Genomic DNA, 27922 nt, shown 5'->3' with positions numbered 1-27922 from the left:
CAGTGTTGATCAGGACTTTGTCAGACTTGGTGGTTTCTACATTTTAGTCTCTTTTCATTTTATGTTCAAGTAATGCAAATCCGTTGTGTTCAGCTCCTAGGTTCAGACTTTAAAACTAAAAGTTAGAGTTTAGTCCTCAGGTGGTGGACAAAATATTAGGGACCTGGTAGTATGATGCAATCCCAATACAGCAGCACAAAGCCCTGAAGAGCTCACACAAGATTTTATAGGTGTTGCTATTATTCTGTCCACCCCACAGGGGCTTTATGATGTGTGTCAGGTAGCCTGAGCAGCAAAGAATGTGGTTTCCTGTTGTGTTGAAAAACAATATGTGCGCCCCTGTGTGACATATGAAACACACATTCACTGGTTTCAGGTCCTCCAATGGAAACCTGTTTAGTAAATTAAATATCTTTGCATAACATAATGAACAGATTTAATCTGTTTAGGAGCTACATGACTCTATGTGCAATACATGTGTTGTATCAAGGCAAACATCTAGAATTAAATACAGTAATTAAAGTCTAGATACATGAGCTGATACAACATAATATACATGTTAGTAATGACACGTTACACTGCGATTCAAAGATGACTCTCAATAGGATCTGATGTTTTTACTTGTTAGGGATTAAAGTTTATATTTGCTGTCTAAAAACAATGACATTTAAAGATGTTTAATAAAAACAATATTAGAGTCAGCCTACTTGACCAACTTGTGAATAATTTGTAAACCTCAGGTCCTTAAACCTCTCCCATTGAAATAGCAATTGAATTTAAATTTAAATGTAAATAATGCTTCTTCTTTTGTCTCTAGAAAAAAAATTTCTGTGTTTATGCACTTTAATCTATTTATAACATGCTCTGTTCTGATTTTAAAGCGCAAAATGCAACTTTTGGAAATGTATCGATTCATATATATACTATATTCATGTACGTCACTCTAATGATATGTCTGAGAAAAAAGAATCAAACCCAGACTTCATCATTAGAAAAGTAGAAATGTTAAAAGTGGTTCAAACAGAATCAGATCGTATGAAGCGTGTGTGTGTGTGTGTGTGTGTGTGGTAAGTGCAAACCAGCCTCCCCTGACTGAGGAAAGATCCTCTTTAGAGGAACAATTTCAGTCTTAAAAAAACAGTTTTTTTTATTATCATGAATAATTTCCTCCTCCAGTGAATTATGTCCGGCTGTAAAGTTCCTCTTCTGATCGGAGACTCCGTCCTGGAGGGCTGGAAGGTGATCGGCTCCGGGGGTTTCGGAAAAATCTTCAAAGCCAGGCATCGTCAGTGGGGCTGCGACGTGGCCATCAAACTGCTCCACAATGACGACGGGTGAGTTGTTAACAAAAGAGCTTTCTGTTTACGATCAAATAAAGTTGTGACTAACCCACGATGCAAACACACACACACACACACACACACACACACAGGACCAGCGCGTCTTTGCTGCGGGAGATCAACATGATGCGTGAAGGGAGCAGCCCGTACGTCATTCTGGTCCGAGGGGTCTTCAGGGGCCGGGCGCCCTCCTCGGTCTCAGATCAACTGGGCCTGGTCATGGAGTTCATGGAGAGAGGATCAGTGGCCTCCCTACAGGTAACCACCGGTGGAGGAAGAGCTCTTTGACTCCCAGAGACACTCTGTAACAATACAAGTTAAAGTCTATATTAAAAATAAAATAAAAGCAAAGAACAGTATATCATGATCACTAGTTGGGCAGAGTGGCTCCTTTGAGAGTGTTTTGTTGTTACATGCATCATATCATTTAATCATAAGTTCTGGTTGAGGAGCTTTTTATAATGTGTCATACTTTAGAAGTAGAATATAAAATTAAATCAAAATCTATATTCCAGACAAATGCAGTGGAGTAAAAAGTACAATATTTGTCTCTGAGATGTAGTGGAGTAGAAGTATAAAGTCGTATACAATAGAAATACCCTAGTAAAGTACAAGTACATCACAATTGTACTTGAGCACAGTACTTGAGTAAATGTACTTGCCACCACGCAGGAAACCAACTGTAAGTACATTTTCTTTTCGTGACGCTTTATCGCTTCTGTCATTTTTCATACAGACCTTTTCAATGGAATTGCATCATTCAGGCATCTAACCAAAAAACTCATAGACTTCGAGGCAAAGTGCTTTTGGCGCTTTAGGACTCGTTCCTGCAGCTCTCTATGGCAACAGTACACATACAAATGGCCGCCACTCTGTCCATCCTGCTGCGTTGATTTGAATAGGAATGTCCATTCGACTCCTATTTCCTTTCTATGCACGCAACGCTGACATCGACGAAATTCATCTTTTTCTTCCAAATGTAAATAATGCCTTTGGTGTCTGAATCGTAGTTTCTTTTATCTCTGATCAAATAACCATTATTGGAGGAAAGAAGAAAAACAAAGATACATTTAAGGATGATTTTACACGTTTGAATGGCAGTGTACATGTACTCTTTGTAGATCTGTAACTATTGAAACGGTCTTACAGGACAGCTTACGCGGAGCTCCACCCTGGCCGCTGGTCTTCAGACTGGCTCACCAAGTGGCTCTGGGTATTAACTTCCTCCACAGTCTGACCCCGGCCCTGCTCCACCTGGACCTGAAGCCCAGCAACGTGCTGCTGGACAGCTATCTCAACGCCAAGGTGAGTCCAAGGCCCGATTACTTCAGGCCAAGTGTGTAAGACTTAGTGGCAGATTGCAACCAACTAAATCGTCGCTACGATTCTTAGTTTCAGGTGATTGTACACTGATTAAAACATAATTATGAATATTTTATTCTATTTCTGGACAAGTACTCCCAGTAAATGTTACCCACTGTTCCTTTATCAGAAAGAAACAGACGTGGATTTCCCCCTGAATGTTGTAACTTGATAATAAGCAGAAATGACGTTTGATAAAAAGGTAGTGAAAGGGTTTTACTATTAAACAAGTCAAACTCCAGGCCCTGACACATGTCATGTGTCATCCCACGCTGTGATTAATAAGGGAAGTAAAACTGATCATGGCCTAAATGATCCAACTTGTTGCTGTAATAAATTAATTCACATTTCAGTCATATGACAAAATGTGTCACGTCCCCCTGAAAGTATCATTTCTATATAATATCCAAAGCGAAGTTATGATCCTAATTCCTGCAACACCGCTAATAATTTGAATTTTTTTTTAGCTGCCCTCCTTCATCTCTCTGCTTATTTTCTCTCCAGCTCACAGATTTTGGCCTCTCGCGGTTTTACCACAGCGTCACGCGGCGTTCCAAGAAGGACAGCGAAGAGGAAGGGGGGACGATCAGCTACATGCCACCGGAGGCGTTTTACCTGACGTACAAGCCGACCCAAGCCTCCGATATCTACAGGTACGAGAACCAGCACTCGGATAAACGCGTTTTACATTATCACACGAGGACCAATAATGAGTGTTGTTTTACAGCCAACTGAGGGAAGTGGTCTGATTTTATCGTTGCTATTGAATGTCCAAAGTGTCAATTTCCAGATGAAAACAAACCAGGGTGGTATTGTTATGATATAATTAGTAATCCTGGCATGTGACGCTCTCTGCCTCTCTTTCAGTTATGGTATACTCTTGTGGTCCATTGTCACTGGGACACAACCATATGCACGTAAGTCACTATTGTGTCTTTATAGCTTTTTTAGCCTCTCGCTCACCACTTTGGTTTTGTCTCATTTGAGTGGGAGGTTGTTGTTGTTTTGTGTGAGTGGAAACACTCCTACTGTTTGTTTTCTAGGCTGTGAACTGTATGTGTGTTTGCAGCTTGTGAACAAAAGTCCTGAGGATTAATATTATATTGCTATATTATCACCGTATAAAGTTAGTATGACAAACACACCCAGCAGAAAACAGAGCCACATTCACGTTCATTTGTAGTTGTGTTTATGTCCCCTTTATGACTGTAAGTCTATATTCAGCTCTGTTTTGGTCTCCACCAGCTCCTTCATATTACAGCCTGCAGTAAATCTGCAGGTTGTAAAATCAAAACAACTGGTGAAAGATGCTAAAAGGCTCCTGAGATGAACTTCACAGTCGGTCTATGGACTCGTCACTCCAAGAAACACGTTTTGCGTTAAACGTTGTTGTTGTTTAGTCCATTGTTAAAATAAAAAAAAACATTGATTATTGCAGCTTGAAACACAGGAGGAATATCTGAATGTAAGCATTAGTCCAGAATATATTCAGGTATTTCTGAGGTCTCGCTAACGTCCGACCGCCTTTTGTCGATCCTTCCTCCGTTGTAGACGCAAAGTCCAGCTTAGTGCGGATTCGCATCCCCGAGGGAGACCGTCCATCGCTGGACGACATCAGGCTCCAGGCGGCTGAACGTGCAGGGTTGACGAGCCTGATGGGGCTCATGGAGAGATGCTGGGACTCCAGACCCAAAGAAAGGCCCTCTGCCCTGGGTGAGAAAGCTCTTGAGCTGACACAGAAAATTACACTTTCAACAGCTCGTGGTGTGCCTGGTCCTAACGTCGCATCTTTAATCTACTTTGTGCGCAGCGTGTACAACTGAGGCAGAAGAACTGTACAAGATGCACAAACATAATATTAATGGTGCCGTCCATCAAGTGCTGATGAAACTGGTGAGGGGAAATCTTTTCATAATAGTCATGCTGAGATGATGTTGAATTGTGACATGATGTCCGTCTTTCTCTTCCTCTTTCCAGGACCAAAAGGAAGAAGAAAGAATGATAGAGCAGTTTGAGAGGGTTCATGTCACTCAAGTTTCAGGTCTGCTTTTATGTCATTTCCCCCCCCCCCCCACCACTTATAAGGATGTTTTTTCCAGCAGACAGTTAGCTTAGCTTAGCAGAAAAACTGGAAACAGGGGGGAAGAGTAGCCTGGCTCTGTCCAAAAGGCAACAAAACCCACCTGCCAACATCTGTAAATCTCATTTATTTACACGTTATATCTTGTTTAATAGCGGTTTACCCTGTTTCTTTATGTCTTTATGCTAAGCTAAGCTAACCATCTGCTGGCCGTAGCTTCATATTTAACAGACACACACATGTGTGGTATCAATCTTCTCATCTATCTCTCGGCAAGAAAGCGAGCAGCATATTTCCAAATACTATTTCTTTTGCTCTTGTTTGTTTCAGTAAATGTAGTTTTTGTGGAGTTTGTTATGTATTTTCTGTTTTCAGGTTTGTGTTTTTTAACTTTTAACTTTAATTGCGCAAAAAGGTCTGCAGTATTGATAAAGAAATGGAGACTAGAGTTAAGATTATTTTATTAAAATACTATTTCCAAATCCAGGAAGTCGTTTGACTGATTGAGTTTGATGGAACCATTTTTAGCTTGATTAAAAATTGCTGTTGCAAAACAACAAAAATGTAATGTTATTTTGTATTTTCTTTTGCAGAGAGTAAACGTGAGGAAGCGAAGATTCGTGATACCGTGCCAACAGGTCGCCCACCAATCCAGGTGAGATTCAGACGAATCACACGGTCGCTGCAATAATAGATTAAACAGAGAAACATTATTGTAATTAACACCTAGGAAATGTTTAAATGAACAGACCACACTTTAACGTCATCATTCAGTCTCTTCCTGGTACAGTGTTGTCGACATTGTTCCACTTTTGACCCAAGAAGAAAAACTCACAATGTGGTCTGTGACGTATTCATTCTTTTCTTTGCCACAAATTGGCCAATGCTGTGGTGTTTCTGCACTGCACCTTTTTTCTTTTTTTTTTTTTGCTGCCGTGGGGAAATATTACATGCATCACTTCCTGTTGCACCAGGGGAGTTTTAACAGGAAAGACCGTTGAACACAGTGAATGTAAAAAAAGCCTCGATGAAGCGCGTGAAGTTTGGAGCCAGGTTGGGCAATAGGAGATTACATGAATATAACCAAGATTATAAATGAGAGATTATGGTCTTCTCTCTGTAACGGACTTTGTTGAAAAGATTGAACCGAGCTGTCCGGAGTCAACTCTCTTCACAAAAGCATTGTACATTTTATACCTCCATTTCTACCCTAAGTCTTCCCCCCCCCTCTTCGGAGATGTCCTCATCCTCTTCTGAACTTTCACCGAGGAAAGTTACACTGTGTACCTCGGACAAGTCATAACAGAGGTTTTTTTTTTCTCCTTTTTTTTTGTCTCCTTCTCCACTCGTCTTCTCCTGATTCCTCCTCTGGCCGCCCGTCACAGCAACCGGCTCTTATCTTTTCCCTCTGTTAAAACATCTTGCCCTACTTATTTATCTTCGTCACCCCCCCCCCCCCCCCCCTCTATCTTCACCCGGGCTCCAAGGCCACTATACTAGACTCCCTGTCTCAGTGACGTGAATAACAGATGACAATGATACCGGCCATTATCACAGTACGAATGTGAATATACATGGATACATTTCAAATTATGGACATGATTGACTACTGAACAGTTATTTCCTATTATGCAAAATGTATGCGCAAACTGGTAAATAACTAGTCTTTATTGAGATCACAGTGCAACTCCTTTACTTGCTTCTGTTGCAGGAAATGGCTGGCGGTGGGACTGCAAATCGAAGAGACACACCAAGAGTGAAAGGTAAAGAGGAAGTTGGTGTTAAAGCCACTGAAGAAAGAGGAGAACTTGTGTTGTTAGATCACAAATCGGGCGTATCATGGCATAACGTTTTCAGGTAATTGTCTTCCCCTTTTCAGATCTGCCTTCATCTCGACCTTCAAGCGTGCATTACGATGACGAGAGCCGCCATTCGGCGGAGGACAAAGTGAAAAGGTCCTCCGTTTGCCCCATTGAATCGTCACCGCCGTCTCCTTCGACTGAGAGGTCCCCTCAAGGCAGACCAGCTAAACCTCCCCTGCAGAGTTTTAAGCAAATCCTGTCTTCACAGTATCACGTGGGTTGTTTTGTTTTGCATCACTGCATTAAAGATACATTCCACAATGAGAGAGACCAAACACTGCAGCAAAAATACTCTGTATTTCCTTTTCATAAGGGCATTTAGGGAATTAAAGTTGGTTTCCCTTCAGTTGATTTGTAATTAAAAGTGAACTTTCACACAGAACAATCTGTCTTTATAAGTGTTCTAGTATCTTAAGTGTCTTAAGTAATCAATTCTCACGAACACAGCATTTATTGAAGACTCAAAACTAATATTTTGACCTCGGCTGCTGCTGTTTTTCTCTCTTTTTTATTGGTGTGTATCTGCAGCGTCAGTTATCCGGCCCCGACACTTTCCCCTGCCAACCGGCCGCTGCACGCGGAGTCCAGATGCACTTCAGCAATGTGACCGGGTTCCAGCAGGGCAACAACAACACCATGCACATCCAAGTTTTGGAGCGCCCAGAAAGGAGACGGCATCCAACAGCGCCACCCAGAGTCGACCTCCTGCGGCAGCGTCACGGAAGCGGCAAGGACAAGACGGGAGGGGTTCGCTGAGTTCTCGTGGACCTCTGCGAGTTCAAGTTCTCCCGTTCGCTGATACAGTTCTCCACGCTTGGTTCATCCTTTTCTTGCACAATAGGAAGAACATGTTTTATTCGAGAAGTTTGAAAGCGTTGCTGCGTTTCCTGTTTTTGCTTTTCCTATATATATATATATATATCTTTTTAATAGTATTTAATAGTATCCTTTTTGCCCTGTCAGCATTGTAAATGTGAGTCTGGTCATACGGTTTGGCTCTTCCACCAACTGTTGTCAACAAGTATCCTCAGTCGCAGTGCCAGCTCACAATCAAGTGCCAAAAACCGCCAAAACCACAGATTGATCATTGATCTAAACAGGTCGATACATCGGTGCACATATGACCGACCGTTTCATGGAGGTTAAAACAAAGAATCATTTGTATTACACATCTACCTTCACTTGCACTGAAATATTGATCTTAGATGGTTTTGGAAAGTGCAAATGTTTAGTTTTTTTGTACTTAATGCACACGTTTGGTTTATTTTATTCTTATGCGTCCCTTTGTGGGTATATGTTTACAAGCTCATGAAGTGCAGCCAAGAAAAAGTTCCGACCCTAAGAACTTCATTATGCATTTTATATTTACCTTTTTCACAGATTTTTTGAAAAATATAAATTTTGACAGAAGTTTGTACGAGGCCATCTATTATGTCTTGCAGTTGATGTGACGGTGCTGATATTACGTGTTGGCATCTTGAATACTTCTGTCAGTAGAAGCACGATGTAGCTTCAATGAAGTGAAAAAAAGACAATTGCTTTATCTTAAAGGATAACTCTGCGATGGGATTATGGGATGTAAAATATCGCCAGACTTTGATCCTAAAGGTACTTAAGTGGAAATATAAAGTAAGGGAAACATTGTATTAGTTAAAAAGCATAGTTCACTTTGATTTAGAAGTCTTAATACATTTGTACTCAAGTGTTGTGTTTTTTAAAAAATATTTGGTGTAATTTCGAACACCAAAATCAGGGTTACGTGACAATTTAATTTAAGTTTTCATATTTCAGGTGGTAAATATCTCAGAGCTGCAACGATTAGTCAATTAATCGCAACAGTTTTGATAATCGATGAACGGTTTAAGTTATTTTGAAGGCAAATTTCTCTGGTTTCAGCTTCTCAAATTTGAGAATTTGCATTTTCTTTCTCTTTTTTTTTTATCATTGCAAACTGAATATAAACTGAATTTCTTCAGCAAAAATGTCTCAAGTTCTAACTTCTCAAATGTGGGAATTTTGCTGTTTGTCTTCTTTTTTAATATATATCTTTGTAAACGGAGTATTTTTGCTTTTTAATAAAAATGAAATATAAGATCTTGTCTCCAATATTGTTAATACAGTCCCTAAACTTCTTTTTTTAATGATTCTATTTTGGTGACTTGTTGTGTGGTAACTTTCCTTGAGCGTCTGTAGGTGGCACTCTTGTTTTTCTGTTCAGCTAGTGTCTCACTATATATGTCTTTCTTTCTTTCTATTCCAAATAAATCACTTCTGTTGCTGCTGAAAACATATAACTCATCACTTCTAGTTCACCGGGGAACTTTTCTAAGAAAATAATCGATTTAATGTATCGTTTTGTATCTATTTATATATATCAAAGCAAAAGAAATCGAATCAAAATGAACATTTATACATATTTTATATGATATTTGATGTCATGACAAGGTGTTTATCTAGTTTTTGAACCAAAGTCTTTGTACTCCAGACACGAATATCCAAAGTGCTAACACAGGCCTCTGCTGTGCACCGGGGCGTTGACACTAATCAGCTGCGATGGTCCAGTGTGAACTCAGCAGGCTTCTGGCACCGGATCCCCTTCCTTTACTGCCAATCCCCCATCTGCCACCTGATCCACCGCAGAGAGACTCACACAGTCACCGAGTGTCACCGGGATGACAAACTCACACAAGACTGTATGTTTACGAAGGGTTTCACAATACAACTGCAGTTTAGATGGTTAAATTACATTATTCAAGGATCAATCGTGGCGTGTGGACATGTTTTTGGTCAGAATCTTGTAGAGTGAGCCCTCGCTTACCCTTAATAATAACCTATCGGAGCGCACCACAGGGATGCACGGTATTTTTAGCACAACAGTTGGGTCTGCATCAAGTGGAGCATATGTGCAGTGTAGTGCAGGTGTTTTGGAGGACATTATGCGGTAAGCATGTCCTTGTCAATGTTATGAACTGTATCAAAATGTTCAAATGCAGGCTATGCATAAAAGAAGGTGAGTTTGGAATAGTGAAGGTTTGGCTTGTCTTGAATTAAGGAAAATAGACACTACTTTAATAAACCGCCGAACTTGCCTAAGAATCGTGAGTTTTTTCTCTTTTCTTCAGCATCAAAGTAATCCACTGATAGTCTTCTGTACACCCATGGGTACACTGCAAACACAAACTGCTAATAGCTAATTTGGCATAATTTGAATGGTGCCTATATATAATATAAGCTATAAAAAACACAAGTTTTGCCCTCAAGTTGTAGGAAATGTAGTTTTACTAAGCTAAATATAGATAAGTGGATAGACATAGATGGAGAGGCAACAGACACAATACGTTTCTTTATTGCCACAAAGATCTGCTACCTTGTATTTCATGCATTAAAAGGAAATCACAAACCTCTGACAGGCTGACTGAGCAAGCACAGACGACACTTTACAATAGTCAGACAACGGTGAGACATAGAAAGTGCAATGGAAATGGGAATTACATTCAGGAAAACTTGGTGTTGAGGGATCTCACTCATTCTAACTGATCCAAGCAGTTTGATGGGATTCAACGGGTGTCGATCAATGCTTCCTCCTCTCTGTGAAATGTTCATTTGCACACCCTCGACTATGACAAGAACACAATCCATACCTCAACCTAATCTACAAGGGGAACACCAGGAACCCGGAGAAAGTGGAGTACTTCCACCCCCCCATCAGGTTCCCCCTCTCCAGTTTGAGGGACGCCTTGTCCCCTCTCTCCATCATCACCAGCCCGGCGTTGGTGGCAGCTTCTCTGGTAACGTCCTGGTCACCCGCGAAGGCTGAAATCACCGGCCAGCCGTTGAGAACCAAACTCACCTGTGAAGAGATGGGGGAGGAGATGGAGCAGGTGAGCAGAGGGGGGAACCATTTGTAAGGAAATGATGGTCAGAAAACATAGAATACATATTTAATCCTGTAGAAACATTAGTGAGCTCTAGTTGGTTGGTTTTGTTACTTTTGGACAGAACAAGGCTCTGCCAATAAGCATGCTCATCAAAAGTGTCGGGCCATGCCTTTAAGCTGGTATTCTTACTTGTATTGTCTGCCGGTTGTAAACTTTGACAACATGAAAGCTGAAGCTGTAAACCCCTTTTCTAGGGGCCACGAAGATACTCCGCGCTGGGTCAAAATGGCTGCCAACGTTCACTAGGATCTAGGAAGAAGAGGAGACGAAGAGAGAGAATAAATGACACAAAGAGTTCCCTGAGCCAAGCTACTAACACTGTATTAAAGTTTTGGAATATTTTATCAAAATTAGATTTTGTTTTTTGGAAAGTTCAGCGCTAAACGATTGCAAGGAAAACAAGAAAGGAATCACCAACTACAGGGCACAAAGCAGACTTTGTGAATCATTGTTTGTCTGGTTTGTGCATTGTTATTGTATAATAGTCCTCTTTCACAGCTCCAAGACGTTGCCTCACCACTCAGTATCGCTATTGCGCAATACTTTCAGGCTAACGAATAAACACCAATTAAGATGTGACACATGCCGCGTAGTATTTGTGAGCTGTATAACTTCCAGTATTTGACAACACATTTATCTGCACTAACACGACGTGCTCTCGGTGCTCACAGTGTGACTGCCGGTGAGTCAAAACCGGTTTGATCAATTGTGTTTAGTGACAGCAGCAAGAGGTAAAGTCGGTCCACCACTTTGCTTTGAGTGGAAATACCCAACGACTCCTGGATGCGTTGGCGTGGAAGTTTGTTCAGACGTTTATGGTTCCCAGAGGATGAATCCTAATGACATTGGTGATCCACTGACTTTTCCTCTTGGGCCACCATGAGGTTGACATTCATGGTTTTGAGTGAAATGTCTGGACAGCTTGAAATTGAGGCAGACAATTACAAGCCGAACCGATCAGATTTCAATGCTAACATGACTCCTTTTTCCCCTCCCAAACTTCAAAGACTGTTTAAACTATGGATTGCAAATCTAAAATGTAGCACCATTTTGCAGGCGCATGACCTTTTCCTTATCTCCAATATACTCAAAATGCTACTTTTTTGCATAAGTCAGAAGTAATTTTTCAGAGCAGCTTACTTGGTTCATTGCTTCCTTCGTTTTTAAAAAAAATCAGAAGCAAAGACCAATCACAGACCTGTGGGCTGCGTGCTAAACCAAACTGCGGAACACTTGGATCAATCAAAATGCCAAGATCGGGACTATTACAAGACTTTGCGCAGATGGTTGACGATGACACTAACGTTGGACGAGGTACACATTTTGATATTGATAAGCGAATGCCCCCTGAGCCTGTCTAGGTCGGGCTGGCTTTGTGTAGCTGAGGTTAATCTAAGTAGACGGACTGAAGCACGATTTAATCTGGATCCTGCTGCTGGTAGCAAGAACATTGTCATTGAGGCTGAGCCTGCAAGGGTTTATGACACCACCTTTCTTGTTTTACGTGCATCTACATTCTAGGAGCACAGACACATCCAATTATGAATTAAATGTAGACTGCTTGAAGCAATAACGCTACAGTTGCCTGACTCATTTTGGATTCCCCCCACCTGGTCAAAGTAGATGGTCATGGTGCGGTTGCTCATCTCCGAGGGTTCGTGGTTGGTGTTTCGTATGGCTGAAAACGCCACCCGACCGGTTCCGGACCTCACCGACATGCCCAGAGCGTTACCCGACGGCTCCGCGGAGGGGGTGGAGTCGCACACCACCAGACACTTTCCCTCCAACACGATCGGCTCTGTGTCATTCTGGCAACCGACCTCCGAGGGCCCCCACTGGACCAGGAGCAGCAGTCCAGCAAAAAAGACTGAGCAAGGAGCAAGGTAGGGCGGGGAGGGAGGAGACGGACAGGGCATCGTTCCAAATGACGGCGAGCTTCAGGTGTTTTTGGGCGCGTAGTGACAATATGGCCACCACAAATCAGCGAGAATGTGTCTTCTTGAAGAACACCTCACTTTAGCATCATAGGTTCACCTGGAAAGAACTCTTCAACTTCTCACATCTCACGGGACATTTGATGATTCTTGGTCGGAGATCAAGTCTACCTGACTTAGTTGGCACCAGGATGGCTGCTTCCCATAACAGCAGACAGAAAGTCCTTGTAAGTACAGTTGGAGGTTATCCAGCTTCTCACAGCACGGCGAAAATGTCCATCAGCTCAACAAAGGATTTCAAGGCTTCAGGCCTGTTTGAAGGAGCAGATCACAGAACACAAAATGACATGCGTAACAATACGTTTCACCCCAAAAACAAGCAATCAATCAAGAGAAAGGTGTGTGAGGGAATGGCAGTGGACATTAAGAGGGAAATGATTTTGCTGAAGAGGAAAATAAGTGGAAGTAGAAGTGATGAGGTAATGTTTTTGGCCAGGAAGAGGGCATGTAAGTGCCAGCTGGACTCAGGAGGGGGGCACAGCGGACTATCACAGTCCCACCACCAAGAGGCCATCTGTGGGTAAACATGCCCACTCTTTCCAATCAAATCCCTGTCTCTGCACACATTATAAATAGAAATATTACAATACTAGCTCACGCATTATGGGAATGGCAGATTTGTTGATCAGTAAATTACCATAATTCACACAGCAGCTGACTCTTCGTGCACTGCAGGAAAAGCAATATCTTTATAATAAATTTGGTGAAAAATAAAGTCTTATATCGTTTTGCAGAAATAGATGAATCCCCACAACAGGTGCCTCAACAACACACACAACAATAAGCAGTGCGAGTATTTTCACAAAATCAACCATTGCAACATGAATAAGAAGTATGATAGTTTAAAACACCCACCTCTCTCTTTAAACGTTGACTCTGCAGCGACAAACAGAAACCATCTTTCTTCAGTTAATTAGACCATCCCAAGAGCCCCGTTCCCTGTCCAGCTTTATATTTTCCTCTCCCTCTCTTTTCTATTTTTCCCATCTCTCTCTCTCTCTCTTTCTCTCTCCAACACTCTCTCTGTTCCAGGAAACCCCTGTGTTCGAGCAGACGTTTAATCACATCACAAGCACCGCGTCCTTCTGTTCTCGCGCCTCCTCGACCCCCTACCGTGTATCTGTTTCCCCTCCCTCCACCTCCATCTCTTTCACCTCGGATATCACAAAAACATTTTTGGAAGGTTTGTAAAGCAAAGCTCTTCATATATATGCAAAAGGATTGGGTCATCTTGGTCATATGATTTTGAAATAGTGGGTCTGGATACAAAATTACACCCATGTTTGTGTTGTGAATACTCAAACCTGTCTCTTAGAAATTACATTTAAATACTCTCTTTTTGGATTAAATGTAATGTAGGCGCCATTACCTCAATGAGAAAAGTTAACTGACAACAAAATCTGATCTTTTATACAATATCTGCTCGTAGCAACTAAAACAGAAAGGAAGATGTTTTATGCTCTCACAGTACTTGATTGAGATTTGGGAGAAATCATTGTCTTGGTTGAAATATTCGTTATGAAGCTCAATGCAGGACATTTTTACTTTAAATCTCACCTAAAAGGAATCACTCGAAGGACTCAAGACGCAGTTTTCTCTTCACTTATCTGTTCATCTGGAGAAACTGTTGTGACATCCAGAAATTAATAACCAAGGTAGCCCAGAATGTGCAAACTCTACTATCTTTCATGGGTTTTAGAGGAATGTACAGCTGGGTGTCATCTGCATAACGATTGATTATAATATTGAAATTGGTAATCGAGTCAGACTTCAGTGATGAATCTGATGGCAATGACAATATTATAAAATAGCAACAGATCCACATTTAACATTGTAAAAACTAGGGACAAATGGGAATGTTTTAAGCCCTTGTAGCACGTTTGCCCTGGTCAGCCACCATGGTACATCGATTCCCCGGCTCACACTTATGTGGAGTCACAAATTAGGGCACTCACTGATTAAAGCACATTTCTTATTCTGTAACACTTCTTCAGAGGCCGACAGAGTATCCATGACATTACACTGTCGATGTAGCTTGCCTGTATGTTGGTAATAAGGTCATTTTCACATTTATTAAGTGATTCAGAAGTCATCACTCCATCTTCTCTGAAACATCCAGATTTTCGCTCAGTTTTATGGTCATGTTGTACCCTGTAAGAGCAGCCTAATAGAATAGGGACAGTCCCAAATTGTTGTTGTTAACACAAAATAGTTATTGGTACGTACTGCACTGGTACACCGTACAAAAGATGACACAACTTTAATAGTGAGTAATTACAGGCTACGTTGCAGGCTGTAATCTTGTGTGGCCTGGAAATGAAATGTGTTCCGTGAAAAAAGCTGCCGTGCATTTCCTTGTCACTGACAATAGGGACAAAGAAATAGCTGAGCTTGTTCAGATGAGCAGTACAAACAGTACAAACAGTCACACTTTGTAATTACAGGGTTAGGGACTAATACTTACTTGAGAACTGCTTATTAAGTAGGAGAAGGAAGGGAGTAGGGGTCTCCATCTTCATACAAGGGAACACTAGATTCCAATGAGTTTAAATAACAACCTTTAAACAATTTAAATAAATGAATAAATAAAGGTTGAATATCATCTTAATGTTGAAACATCCAAACATTTTAGTGGACGTAAATGACGGCGCCAACTTTCCCCAATAGGGTTAAATTACAGCCGGTGAGTGGCTGCCGTCCACTGGTTCAATACTGGACCTATTTCATCAACATCAACATCCAGGTTGGTTTGATTCCATACCAGGTATGGATACCACGTCTCTTTGATGAATGTCTTGTTAAAGTTTAAATACATTACATTAAAGACGTATGATTTGCAATTTGCAAAATGACACAATGTCACAGTTTACATTTTTCAGAATACAACTTTTATTTTCATTTTCACATTTTGATTCTCAAATTACACATTGCCCATTTAGGCTATGGAATAAAGTTTCGCACCGCATGCAACGGCATTTTATACAGGCTATATTTATACACCAAATATTTTGACATCAGTTAGCCTCATCCTTGCTTATGACACATCATAAAGCTGATTCAATGGTTATGTCCTGTCCTTCCCTGACTCTTTCCTCAAGAGGACAGATGATCAACGGGGCGGTGTTCTTCCCGTCATCTTGAACACAGGGGTTGAAGTACGGGTTGATGGGCTCATTGAAGTCACACCCGCTGTACGTGTAGATGTGGATCTTTGCCTCCGCGTCGTAGAAGGACACCGATCCTTCCTCGTAGTCCAGGAACACGCCCACTTTCTGGGGGGTTTCCTGGAGGCGGAGCGTGACGGAGGGGGCGGCGCAGGCGCTGAGACTGCCGCTTCTCCTTCGACAGATGGCCCAGTAACCGCTGTCAGGACGCACCGCGATGGCCCCCTTCCTGTTGATGGACTCTCTGGACACGCCAAGATCCCAGTCTGTTTTATCACCAACCTGGAACACAAATTTACAAATTACAGTCAATGCTTTTGTGATTCACTTTAGGACGATTGTGTTTGAATATACTACATGAAGAACTCTAGAATTAGAGGGCGTTTTATTTTAATAGTTGAACTTCTGTGGTGCTTGGACACGTTCAATTTGATTCGTTTTAGTGCACTGTTTTCCTGTTTCTGAGCTCCTTACCTGAACCACCCAGTAGCGTCTTCCAGATGTGAAGCTTTGTTTCCCCAAAACGCAGACGCAGGAGTTAAACCGCTGAGGATTGTCTGGGAGTGCAGCATTATTCTTCTGGCTGCTAACAGTTACCTGTGGATCATCATCGTTATTATCATTATGTTCATCACATTAAACATTGGCTTAATTTGTAAATATGTCACATTACTTCCAACTCTATGACAGTAAAATGCATGGGATGTTTTAGAACAATAGCTCAATAATTTTAAGGTCAAACTGCTGTGTCAGAACGAATGTGAGAACTTTAAATTTCCCAGTAAAGCTGTGCTCGTCACGTATTTAATTGAATGATCATATAATCAGACATTACCTTCTTTCTGTCTGGAGACAGGACGAGCCAGCCTGAAGCAGTCTCAGGGTCCAGAGTGACATCGACTGCAGAAAAGAAAACCAGTGAGTCATGTCGTAAGAAGAGGAACTAATCAAAGTTAAACTATCGCAACAAGCAATGGACGTGTGACTGTGAACATACCTGCGTATTGATTCAGCTTGTCTGCTTCTGCAAAAGAAGAAAAAGATGATTTTCATGCACTGATTTTCACAACATTTCTTTGAAGAAGATAATCATTTTCTGCCAAAAGACTATACGGACCATCTGCAGACAGTTTGTCTGAAAGATCCTGGCAGATGTCGAGGAGCTTGGAGAAGGCTCTCGTCGCCGACCCCATGCAGTTATCAGAGTGGACTGCGAGCTCGGACCACTCTCTGGTGGATGGGAGTCGACTGAGAGACGGGAAACTCTAAAATGGGGAACAACGCACAGGTTTCTCATGATTACAGTTGTTGAAACGTTGACGCCGACACACAGAAATGTTGAAATTCCTCTCAGGTATCTAACCTGCAGGAGGTGAACAGGGCTCTGACTGTGCTCCAGCTGCTTCAGCTCGATGCCCCTCGTCTGCAGCTCACGGATTTCCTGCTCCAGCTCCTCCAGCAGCTGCTCGGCTCTCCTCTCAGCTTCTTGATGCTTCTCCTCCAGCTCCTCGACCAGCCTGGCCTGGTGTCTCTCGATGGCGGTTATCAGCAAGCTGCAGACCTTAGCACTGCCCTGGACCTCCCTCTTGGTGATTATCTATCGATTGAAACCATAGAAACATTTACTTTTACAGATAAAAAACAGACAAACATGATAAAGTATCCCTATCTGAACATGCACTTACTTTACTTAGATCCACTGAATTTTGTATCTGCTCCATTTTACTCCGTCTGGCACGGATCATCTGTTTAATGCTGGTCTTCGTGTCTCTCAAAGAAGTCTGCAAAAGGTCAAAAAATTAAAATTTTAGTGTTAATTGTCAAAAGCAAGTAAAAGGACTGATTCTATGGGAGAGTTTACATGAAGATGACGACTTAAAAGAAGAGTTTTCTCACCTTGACCCTATTCCTCTCCTTCTCAATGGGTACTATGTTGTGGTGTTTGTGTTCCCTGTGTTCAGTGCATTTCACACAAACAGGCTTCTGGTCACTCTTGCAGAACATCGTCAGCGGCTTCTTGTGTTTTCTGCAGAGGTGGCCGGTGATGAAACTGTCCGGATCCGTCAGCCGGTGCACCTGCAGCGCTGGATCCCTCAGGTGAGGTGTGAGGTGAAGTTCACAATAAGATGCCAGGCACGTCAGACACGACTTGACCGATGGTGATTTGTCTCCGCAGCAGATGTCACAGGGAACATCATCAGCCTCGAAACGTTGGTTTAGGGAATTTTTCCTGCTTCCTGGCGGCACCACATCGTCCAAATTCCCCCGTTGAGTCCTTTTGATTTTAATCAAATTCTGTTAAATCTCAAATTAATTAAAACATTTCTGGTTTATTACGGTTTGTTTGAAAAGGCGAAAGAGGAAGTATTCAATAACAAACCTTTTGTAGATCTCAATGATTTCAGCGTATCCTAGGTTGATCCTGAGTTGTGGACGCGTTTCAAATGTCTCTTTGCACAGCGGACACTCAGCCTTGCTCTGCGTGTCCCAGAAGCCCTCGATGCAGTCCAGGCAAAAGTTGTGACCACATGGGATGGAGCTCGGGTCGGTCAGGATATCCAGACAGATGCAGCACTTGAACTGCTCCTCGAACGACACGGCAAGGGCCATGTTTGTGACTGGAAAACAACACATTATATCACTTAAACGTCCATATTAGTTGTGAAATTCTGGCGCGCATAGCTTTGTAGTGTGCAAAGGAAGATTTTTGCTTCTAAAACAGAAGTCTAACCTGAGATTGTTGTCCCATCATCTAATTTCAAATTCTGAAATAAGTCTTTTATGAATTTTAAATCTGTCACATAACTGCTATGTACAACAAGGCAGGTTTGTCTTGTAGTTTGCCTCAATTTAAATCAACAGTCACGTCACACAGAAACTATAAACAGACTGCTCCTAAAGATTACAGTTTACAAAGGCAGCATGAGTCTACACGACACCGTAAATGAGTGTAAACCATTGCAGCACTTGCGTAAATATACAGTATTTATATTGGAATTGCCAATCATGATAATACCAGGAAACCTGTTTTGTATTCTTATTTCTTAATTAATGCTAAGAATTAATGCCATTAAGGTAATAAATTATACCTCAAATAGTAAAATTCACCATCACCACCACCACCACCAGTGTCTGGACTCCAGGGGGATTCTGCTTGATCTGACCTCAGCACCACTAACCACCACTTCACCATGGAGTCCAATCAACAAAGACTTTTCAATAATAATTTCTCACGCATGTGTAATAAGTTATTGTTAATTCTAATGAAGTATCTCCTGATTGAAGTATCAGTGTCTTACCTGGATGGGTCGTCATGTCGCGTGTCCTGATTGTCCTCATAAGACGTAGCATATAGTGCCGGATGCAGACTGGTTTAAATACTCACAGACACTCCTTGTTTTGCAGAGGGATTAGCCGCTCTTGTCTAATTACCTTTTCGCTCCTCCTCGCTGGATTTGAAATGTTGCCTCATCACTCAATCATCCTGGCAGATCTTGTGCCTTAGCTTCGACTACTTGAGGTCATGTAGTGGAGTGTGTTGGGATTAAACATATATTATTTCACATTGTAGGCAAAGTTTGTGCAATTCTTTAATCTAGAGATGTATGAACAATGCATAAAAAAGTCTAACAATGTAGAAAACAAACTTGAGCAACTTCTGCAATCAAATCTTCAGACTCTCATGAGTTAATTATTTAACACTGGAGGATTCTGACTAAATACTAATGAAATAGTCTCTCTTGCAAGCTTTTGAGATAAAGTTAGAAAACTTAAACATCACAATTAAACAACCCACTTTTCTATTTTTCAAACATCTGCACACTAGAATATGCTCAGTAACGATTATATAAATTATTAGCCGTTTTGTGTTGAATTAACTCTGTTGTATCATAGGCTGCATCGAACTAAATCAACTCATTTATGTTGTTAATTGAACACAAAATGATTAAAACAATATCTAAACAGTACTGTACATATTGTGGTGTACAGATGATACAAAATGGAAAAGTTTAATTTGATGTTTGAGTTTTCTAACTTTGTCTCAAAAGCCTGGAAGAGGGACTGTTTAAATATCATCCATTCAGATTCCTCCAGTTTTAAACAGTGACATAATGTGATTCTACATTTTAATTTCCACACACACACACACACACACACACACACACACACACTCATTTGTGGTCAGTCATAATTGATCCCGTTTTGGCTGCTGCACAATCACACACATGCATGGAAATAATGACCTAAATATTTAATTACAGCACTGGGAATCAAAAATTCCCGCACAGTTCAGTCCGCAGCTGAGGACCAACCCTTTCCTGCACGAGCTCAACAACATGACCTCAGGATGGAGTTTACCAAAGTCGAGGAACAAGACGTACCAGAGTGTTTGAGCGATGATGGGAAGGTGATTTAACTCTGACGAGCAGGAGCTAACAGGTAATTAGACAAGAATTATTACAAATATTCTTTATGTGAAGTGTGTTTAAAGCTCCGCGCAGGAAGTTGACGAGAATGGGATGGACTTTCCATCTTGAATCCAAAACTAAAATGTCTCACGCCACTGCTGTTAAACTAAATGTAGCCTACGTAGTACAGATAGAAGTACACCAAATAAGATTTGGGTATGTGCTATTTTGGTGTCACATCATAGGAATTATATAAGCTGTTTTCACGTGTATGTTGAGCTTTCCTAATTTATTTTGGTGTAATATTTCCCAAATTAGATGTCGAAATGCACATTCTTATTGTTGGAAAGTGTTAAACACAAACCAGACAGCAACTGGCAAAAGATCAACGAGATTATTCAAGAAATCTTAGTGAGAGGAGAGATTGGAGTGTGAGAGCCGGGATAAATACTCTGCAAGAGCTCAATGAGTTGATGGATTGCAGGTGTGCAGGTTGATTAGCAGCAGGAGTGGAATAGAGAGTCACACCCAGACAAACACAAGCTTTCATTCACATATTTTCAAGTGCATTTTGAAGTATTGCATTAGAAAAGTATTTAGTCAGGAACCAAATTCTTTGAAAAAATTTGGCAATTTTGACCTAACGATGCTGAAAATCAGTAATCAGGATTCATCCTCCAAGAAACATGAATGTCTGCACCTAATTTTCCCGGATCCATCGAATACTGTAGAGATATCTCAGTGTGGGAAGGGAAACCTAATTCATCTTTTTATAAACAAGCTAAAACAAAAGCTTTGAGACTTTGCTGTTGTAAACATCCCATTAAATGTCTGATGCATTTATTGATGACACATGCCACCTGTTGGCTGTTTTGATTCAGTCATAGTGGTCACAGAGTTGAAACAGAAACTTTGGACTCCTAGTGGTCATCCTTGTTTTAAAGAAGCAGAACCTTAAAATAATAAATCTAACTTTTTCTAAAAAAAGGAAAATGTTTCATGTTCAGTACACTTTTTTTCATTCATAAGGGGAGGACCAAATACTATAAACACGTCCTGGATGCTGACTAAACTTTGAAGTAACTTTACTCCCAAATTATATATATAAAAAACGAATGCCAAACATTTGTAGTAAATAAAGATGATTTTTTTAGAAACACAAAGACCGGATTTTAGTTGGAATGTACAAAATACAAACCAGTTTTATTGTCGTTGTTTTTTTACAATAATATGAACATTACAAGTTACAAAAAATGAATAGTACAATATGGAGTAAATACTCTAGGACTTCAAAAGAAAAAAGCCAAAAAATGCTGAAAAAGACCCAAAACCAAGCCCCAATACTTTGTTGTCACCCACTATCTACACATGTTTCACATGGAGCATCTTTCACCTCCAGATCCATACATGGTTAACGACTAAACGCTGCCAAATCATTGGATAATACTGTTTATGTAGCTTTGCGGTTTAATAACAGACTTGTTCTTTAGCACTTAGCTTCGAATGTTCCTGTCTGGCCTTCATTGGCGGTCAGGATGTCTAACTGGTACCATCGTTACTTACAACCTGTTTCCCTTGAGTTACAATAACGTGGTCTCAGCAGGAGTGTTCTTCTAATTTAAACTGTCTCACGACGTTTAAGTAAATGTTGCCGTCTGAACGAGTGAGCCCTGAGCCTCACGTTCACAATGCTGTTCAACAGGACAGATGATGAGCGGGGCGGTGTTTCTCCCGTTGTCCCGCAGACAGGGGTTCAAGTACGGGTACAGAGGCTCAGTGAAGTCACAACAGGTGTACGTGTAGATGTGGGTCTTTGCCTCCGCGTCGTAGAAGGACACCGATCCTTCCTCGTAGTCCAGGAACACGCCCACTTTCTGGGGCGTTTCCTGGAGGCGGAGCGTGACGGAGGGGCCGGCGCAGGCGCTGAGACTGTCGCCTTTCCGCCGACAGACGGCCCAGTAACCGCTGTCAGGACGCACCGTGATGGCCCCCTTCCTGTTGATGGACTCCCTGGCCACGCCAAGATCCCAGTCTGTTTTATCACCAACCTGGAACACAAATTACAAAAACAGAGAATTAGACACACAAATAAAAGCAATAGGGGACGAGGTTGCATCTGAATTTTCGTCAGTCCCCTATGGATTTGTCTCCACCTGTTTTAACATTTAGCGTAGAGAAAGCATCCTTAGAGCCTCACATTGGATCAGGAAAGACTCCCCCCCCCTCCCCAAAAAAACCCCCTTTGAGTGTAATTGAATGTCTGAGCTGCTACCTGAATCACCCAGTAATGTCTCCCAGAGGTGAAGCATTGTTTCCCCAGAACGGAGACGCAGGAGTCGAACCTGCGGGGGTCGTCGGGGGGGGAGGGTTTCTTCTGCTGGTGGCCGAGGCTCACCTGTGGATCAACAACAACAACAACAGCATCAGCTACTGTAAAGTAACCAATACGTTTGTCACTCATTTTAAGTCAGCGATCGCACCGTCACACTTTACCTGTTTCCCATCTGCAGACAGACACAGCCAGCCAGAAGCGGTCACTGGATCCAGAGTCACATCCACTGGAGAAGGAAAGAACGAAGGTACGGGTGAGAGGAACACAGGTGTCCATGTAATTATTGGGTTGAAAAGTCCAATAATTCCTCAATAATCAGGTGCGCTCTTTGCATGCTTCAACTCAACTTCTTTAGTCAATACTTTAAGATAGAAATAACAAAATGAACCCAGAGAGCGGGCCCATTTTCTCTGGATCGTTTGTACGAGAGGTAATTTGGACATTGGTGTGACGAGATGATGAGAAACATACCTGCATACTGATATGCCTGACTCATTTCTATAACAAAAAAGGAGAAAAAAGTTGTTATTTTGCTTCATGAAAGATTCCCACTTTCAAATGATGTAGACGAGGATTTATCCAACTATTTTCGACACCACAACTTAGGTCACCGACCTTCCGCAGACAGTTTGTTTTCGAGTTCGTGGCACACGTCCACTAGCTTGGTGAAAGCTCTCCTCACTGGCCCCGTGTAGCTGGCCGCGTGAACTCTGACCTGAGACCAGTCCTTGCCCAACATCGGAGCGCACAGAGGGGGGAAACACTGAGACAGGAAGACGGCGACACACAAATGAGTGCAAAAAACTAATCAGGGATTGTATTCATTTGATATATCCAGTAGACTATAATCTAGCTCTGGTCTAAATGAACTTTTCTAACCTGCAGGAGATGGAGAGGGTCGTCGCTGTGCTCCAGGTGCTTCAGCTCGCCTCGTCTCCGCTGTAGTTCGTTGATTTCCTGCCCGAGCTCTTTGAGAAGCTCCTCCTCGGTCTTGTGAGCCGCTTCCTGCTTCTTCTCGATCTCCTCGATGAGCAAAGCCTGGTTTTTCTCGATGACGCTTATCACCCTGGTGGCGACCTGAATGCTTTCTTGTATCTTGTGTTCTTTATTTATCTGCAGATGTGCATAAATCGATATTAATTGATGTGTAAAATAGTTATTATTTTGCTATTAAGTCAGTGTTCATCTCTTGGTTGGTTTACCGACATGTACGGTTCACATATATAATGTAAAATAGGAGTTTTTCCTCTATTCAGTGGCCTTGTTGTGGTTGTATGAAAAAGACTAAAGGCTCGGACTCTCCAGGCAACAGTCGGCTTCAATCCATCATGTAGTTGTTGAGATATTTCAGTCCAGACCAAAGTGGGGGATCAACAGACAGACTCACTAACACCCCTGCAGCCACAGTGCTAATGTGGCTAAAAATGCCATGCATTGGAGTGACTTGTGTGTGCTTTATCTGGGAACACTGTTGCCGCAAAGTTCTTACTAAACCTGAGGATTCAACTGTAACTGCTTTTAATTTGCATCCAGACATTCAAATTGCCAGAGCATTGACGGGAATATGAGAATATGAGAACCGGGCTTTGGTGTCTTTATTCTTAAGCGGGTTCGAGATAAGCAAGATGAGCAAGAAGACAACAGTGATAGCTATGATTCAAATCAAGCGGGGACATACTGAATGAACTTATTACATATTGATAGACATTAAAATACAAAACGTACCTTGCTCAACTGCGCTGAAGTGTTGATCTCCTCAAGTTTGAAGAGTCTGTCCTGGACCATTCCATGAAACTCTGCTCTGGTTTTCTTAATCCGAATCTGCAAAAGGTTGCATGTGAACACAAATACAGCATCAAGATCACTGTAAAGCTACCATAATGGAGATAAATTATAGTGATTTTACAGGCAAATAGATCATTTTCCTCACCCTGACGCTCTTGCTCTCCCTCTGTATGGAGACGATCTGGTGGTGTTTGTGCTCAAACTCTCGGCATTGTATACAAATAGGCGTCTGATCGCTCTTGCAAAACTTATCCAGGAGCTTGTCGTGAGTCACGCAGAGGTGGCTGGTGACGAAGGTGGCCGGATCTGTCAGCCTGTGCTTCGTCAACACCGGATCCCTGAGATGAGGCGTGAGGTGAATTTCACAGTAAGACACCTCGCACACGAAGCACGACTTGACCGCCATTATGTCGTTTCCCTGGCAGATGTCACACGGAACCTCCTCGGACTTCGAAGTTTGTTTGGGTGGCCCCCCAATCCTTTGTGATCTCTTTGGTGGGGCTGGCTTATATGCTGGCTGGCCCTTTATAGACCTTTTGATTTAATACAGATCTGGTTAATTCAAGTCAAATATGGGGGGAAAAAGTGCTTTAAAAGGTGTATTTTATTATGCAAAACAGACTTTTTAAACTGCTCTGTGATGTCTTTCAATCCTACGTTGATCCTGAGTTCTGGACGGGTCTTGAAGGCCTCTTTGCACAGCGGACACTCTGACTTGTGTCTCGTGTCCCAGTAACGTTTGATGCATACCAGGCAGAAGTTGTGGCCACATGGGGTGGAGACGGGGTTGTGGAAGATATCCAGACAGATGACGCAGCGAAACTGCTCCTCAGACAACGCAAAGGCCATGTTTCTGACTGAAACGAATAGCATTGTATTACTTACACATGAACGTGCAACAATTGAGCGTATTTCTTTTACATATTACAATGTAAAAATGTCTTTTAAAAGAATCCAGATTTTAACCTACATTTGCTTAATTGTGGAGATTTCCAGGGTAGTAATATCCCTTGGTATAAAATTGTAAAAGGTATACCTACAGACAGGCTTCATCCAAACATTCTTTTGGATGAACCTTAATAGGTTAACCTATTAACACACTGCACAGTGTGTATAATGCAATACTACTAATATTTACTGCACTCGAAGGGCAAACTAACTCTGCTTAACCATTTTCCTTTTGAGAAACATTGTTCACATTCATGGCGAAAGGCGGTTTAACTTGAAGCATAGAATACTGATATCTCATTGCGTACACTTTCTGATGAGTAGAAATAATGTCTTACCTGTGCAGGTCGACAGACCGATACTCCTTAACAGGTGTGTTGATGGCAGTTGTATGCATGTGCGCAAAACAGACTTCTTAATAAAGACAAGAAGTTCCTCCTTCGCTGACGTTTATCCAAACTGGTAAGTCTTGATCTCCTTCTCAGCCTTTGACTTTTAATTGTCATGAACTGTAACTACTCTGTCTATTAGAAGGTATAAGCAATTATCACATTACCTGTATGTTCACCTGTAGATTCAGTACACCAGGCAGCCTTAAGACTCTCCACTGGAGAAACAAAAAGGCCGGCCTGCTCTTTCAGTGAGGAAGCTTTTCGTTACTGCGCCTCACCTTTTAAAAGATATTTCAAAATATTGTTTTACAGAGCAATACCTTCATTCTGTCAGTCTCTGATAACTGTATATTTTAAGTTTGTTGTTGTGTTTTGGGATGTTTTTCCTTAAGATGTAATCTGTCTGTTTATATTAATTGTGAAGCGTTTTACTTGCTGCCCATCTTAATAATTCTGAGATCTTAATGATCCTGTCATTGCATTGATTTATTTTAATTTTTTTTTTATTAAATGAATTAGCCATATATTCTTCTTATATTGCTATTTGATTTCATTTGTTTCTGCAATTGTTGTATTTCACACGTGCATCTTTGAAAAACTAGGGTTCTCCATGAATGTGTTTTCAGAGGTTTTAAACAAAATGAAAAGTTTGAATGTTGCTGAGAGTCTTTCCAGTTGTAACATTAATTTATGGTAACGCTGACATGAATGCTCGGTGCAGTGCGGTACAGTCACCGTTGCAGGGAGTACGGTGGCCCCGAGGGTCAAAAGCACAAACGCATTTCATGAAACACAACGTCATGGCTGAAAACACGCCAACGTTTCAGAGAACACGACGACATTCCAGAAAACACAACAATGTTGTGTGCAAATCCATAAGCCATTGAAGATAATGAGTCTCATCAGTATGTTTACAGGTAAGGGTTTAGTTGGAATTTTCCACTCCTTGTATTGTTGACCAGCAAACATCCAGCACCTCCCTCTACTTATCCTCAAACATTTGTCTTTTGTGTTTCGGAGCAGACTTTAAAAATAAAGTCAATTAAGCAGCTGATGATATATCATTACAGTTTAATCAGTGTCTGGCAAAGGAGATGGAGATGGAATGACCTCACTTACTTCCCCTGCTTACTAAAGCAGGGGAAGTACTGCAGGTAGACAAGTGGCCATAACGCTGCATTCACAATCAGGCCGACGGACAAAACGATATGTTGCTATTTTGATGGAATAAGATCTATAACATAAAATGAAATAGTCTCTACAATTTATGTAATTATTACAGTATGCATGTAGCTTTCTCTTAATGTTCTTATTGCGAACTTAAACAACTTTCCCCTTGTGTAAGGGAGCTACGAACATCAGGTTGTAAATTAAAAAACTTAATTCTGTGTTTTTAAAAAAAGGTTTTGAGTAATATGTGAAAGTACTCTCTTTGTTGACTGACAGGAAGACTCTCAATACACTTAATATCGCTATGTTTTGTAATATTTCTGTCATAAGGTTTCTGTCAAAACTCGGAAACTGATGGTTCTGAAGATGAGATTATTATCGATCAATAATAGGAGACACACACACACACACACACACACACACACACACACACACTGAGCAGTGAGAAACTCATTTGATGCACCAACAAGCTTGAAATCATTCCTAGAATCATTACAATAAAAAAAATAGACACAGAATCATTTTATGTTATATATTTTATTCCGTTCTTTGTCAACAACACAACGTCACCATATAGCACAGAGTCATGCAAGTCTTTGTGTTCATCGTGTGCCGTCCAACAGGTGTTTTCCGTCCTCCAGCACGAGACTCCGACTGGAGGTTGTGAAACTCCGCTGAGTCACGCTGCTCATGAATCCACTTTTATTTCCCGTGACTGAACACGAGAGAGAATTGACTGCTAATGGACATTAGAAAAAAGACATTATTATTAACATTATTAGAAAAAGAAAATGATGCAAAAGACAAAAATGCTCCAGTCACTCAGACGAGAAAGGAAGACGTCAGAGCGATTCCGAGTAAATGAGCCTCTCGGGTATCGTGGGGGAAATCTTTAATCAAATCAAATCGACATAAATGCTGTTTTCCTTGTTCCTGTTCAACAAGGAAAAGAAACAATTGTAACCCTGGAATAGGGTTACAATAGGTGTTCAAACACCTCACGTTTACATCTTATTTGGCTTTTTAGTCATCACGACTTAATAAAGAAACTCAGTCGTCGGCCTCTCACGCGACATGTTAGAGAAGAGGGGCCGAGTGTGTGCAGAGTGCAAGACAAGAAATAAAAACATATATTACATTTGGGAC

The 27922-nt window shown here is 41.4% G+C and overlaps 4 protein-coding genes and 1 long non-coding RNA gene across 5 annotated transcripts; 2 read left to right on the top strand and 3 right to left on the bottom strand.

Annotated features, from left to right (window-relative positions):
• Positions 1–1182: 1182 nt before the first annotated feature.
• On the top strand, positions 1183–8724 carry ripk3 (receptor-interacting serine-threonine kinase 3; the record flags this gene model as incomplete). Its single annotated transcript, XM_079184580.1, has 10 exons — positions 1183–1334; positions 1433–1598; positions 2490–2645; positions 3207–3355; positions 3570–3619; positions 4254–4415; positions 4513–4566; positions 6528–6545; positions 6662–6858; positions 7173–8724. 10 exons carry the CDS (start codon positions 1183–1185, stop codon positions 7398–7400), a joined length of 1332 nt encoding a protein of 443 aa, XP_079040706.1. The 3' UTR covers positions 7401–8724.
• LOC306714314 lies at positions 4688–6527 on the top strand. The gene is made up of 3 exons (XR_013767620.1): positions 4688–4743; positions 5376–5437; positions 6494–6527. It is a non-coding gene; the product is annotated as an uncharacterized lncRNA (long non-coding RNA).
• A 1572-nt stretch (positions 8725–10296) lies between the features above and the next one.
• LOC306714953 (cerebellin-1) lies at positions 10297–12498 on the bottom strand (the record flags this gene model as incomplete). The annotated part of the gene is made up of 3 exons (XM_079185150.1): positions 10297–10494; positions 10712–10831; positions 12193–12498. The coding sequence occupies 3 exons, from the start codon at positions 12496–12498 to the stop codon at positions 10297–10299; spliced, it is 624 nt and encodes a 207-aa protein (XP_079041276.1).
• Positions 12499–15610: 3112 nt separating this feature from the next.
• LOC306714535 (E3 ubiquitin-protein ligase TRIM39-like) lies at positions 15611–19055 on the bottom strand (the record flags this gene model as incomplete). Its single annotated transcript, XM_079184579.1, has 10 exons — positions 15611–16022; positions 16215–16337; positions 16576–16640; positions 16738–16764; positions 16858–17005; positions 17104–17337; positions 17426–17521; positions 17637–18015; positions 18121–18358; positions 19040–19055. The coding sequence occupies 10 exons, from the start codon at positions 19053–19055 to the stop codon at positions 15621–15623; spliced, it is 1728 nt and encodes a 575-aa protein (XP_079040705.1). The 3' UTR covers positions 15611–15620.
• Positions 19056–21786: 2731 nt separating this feature from the next.
• Positions 21787–25115, bottom strand: LOC306714534 (E3 ubiquitin-protein ligase TRIM21-like; the record flags this gene model as incomplete). Its single annotated transcript, XM_079184578.1, has 9 exons — positions 21787–22197; positions 22422–22544; positions 22643–22707; positions 22953–22979; positions 23097–23244; positions 23361–23594; positions 24207–24302; positions 24412–24799; positions 24889–25115. The coding sequence occupies 9 exons, from the start codon at positions 25113–25115 to the stop codon at positions 21787–21789; spliced, it is 1719 nt and encodes a 572-aa protein (XP_079040704.1).
• Positions 25116–27922: the final 2807 nt, after the last annotated feature.

Source organism: Pholis gunnellus (assembly GCF_910591455.1).
Source record: "Pholis gunnellus genome assembly, chromosome: 23".
NCBI classification, from domain to species: domain Eukaryota; kingdom Metazoa; phylum Chordata; class Actinopteri; order Perciformes; family Pholidae; genus Pholis; species Pholis gunnellus.
The sequence above is the reverse complement of the archived record's forward strand: the minus strand, read 5'-3'. Positions and strand labels throughout refer to the sequence as shown.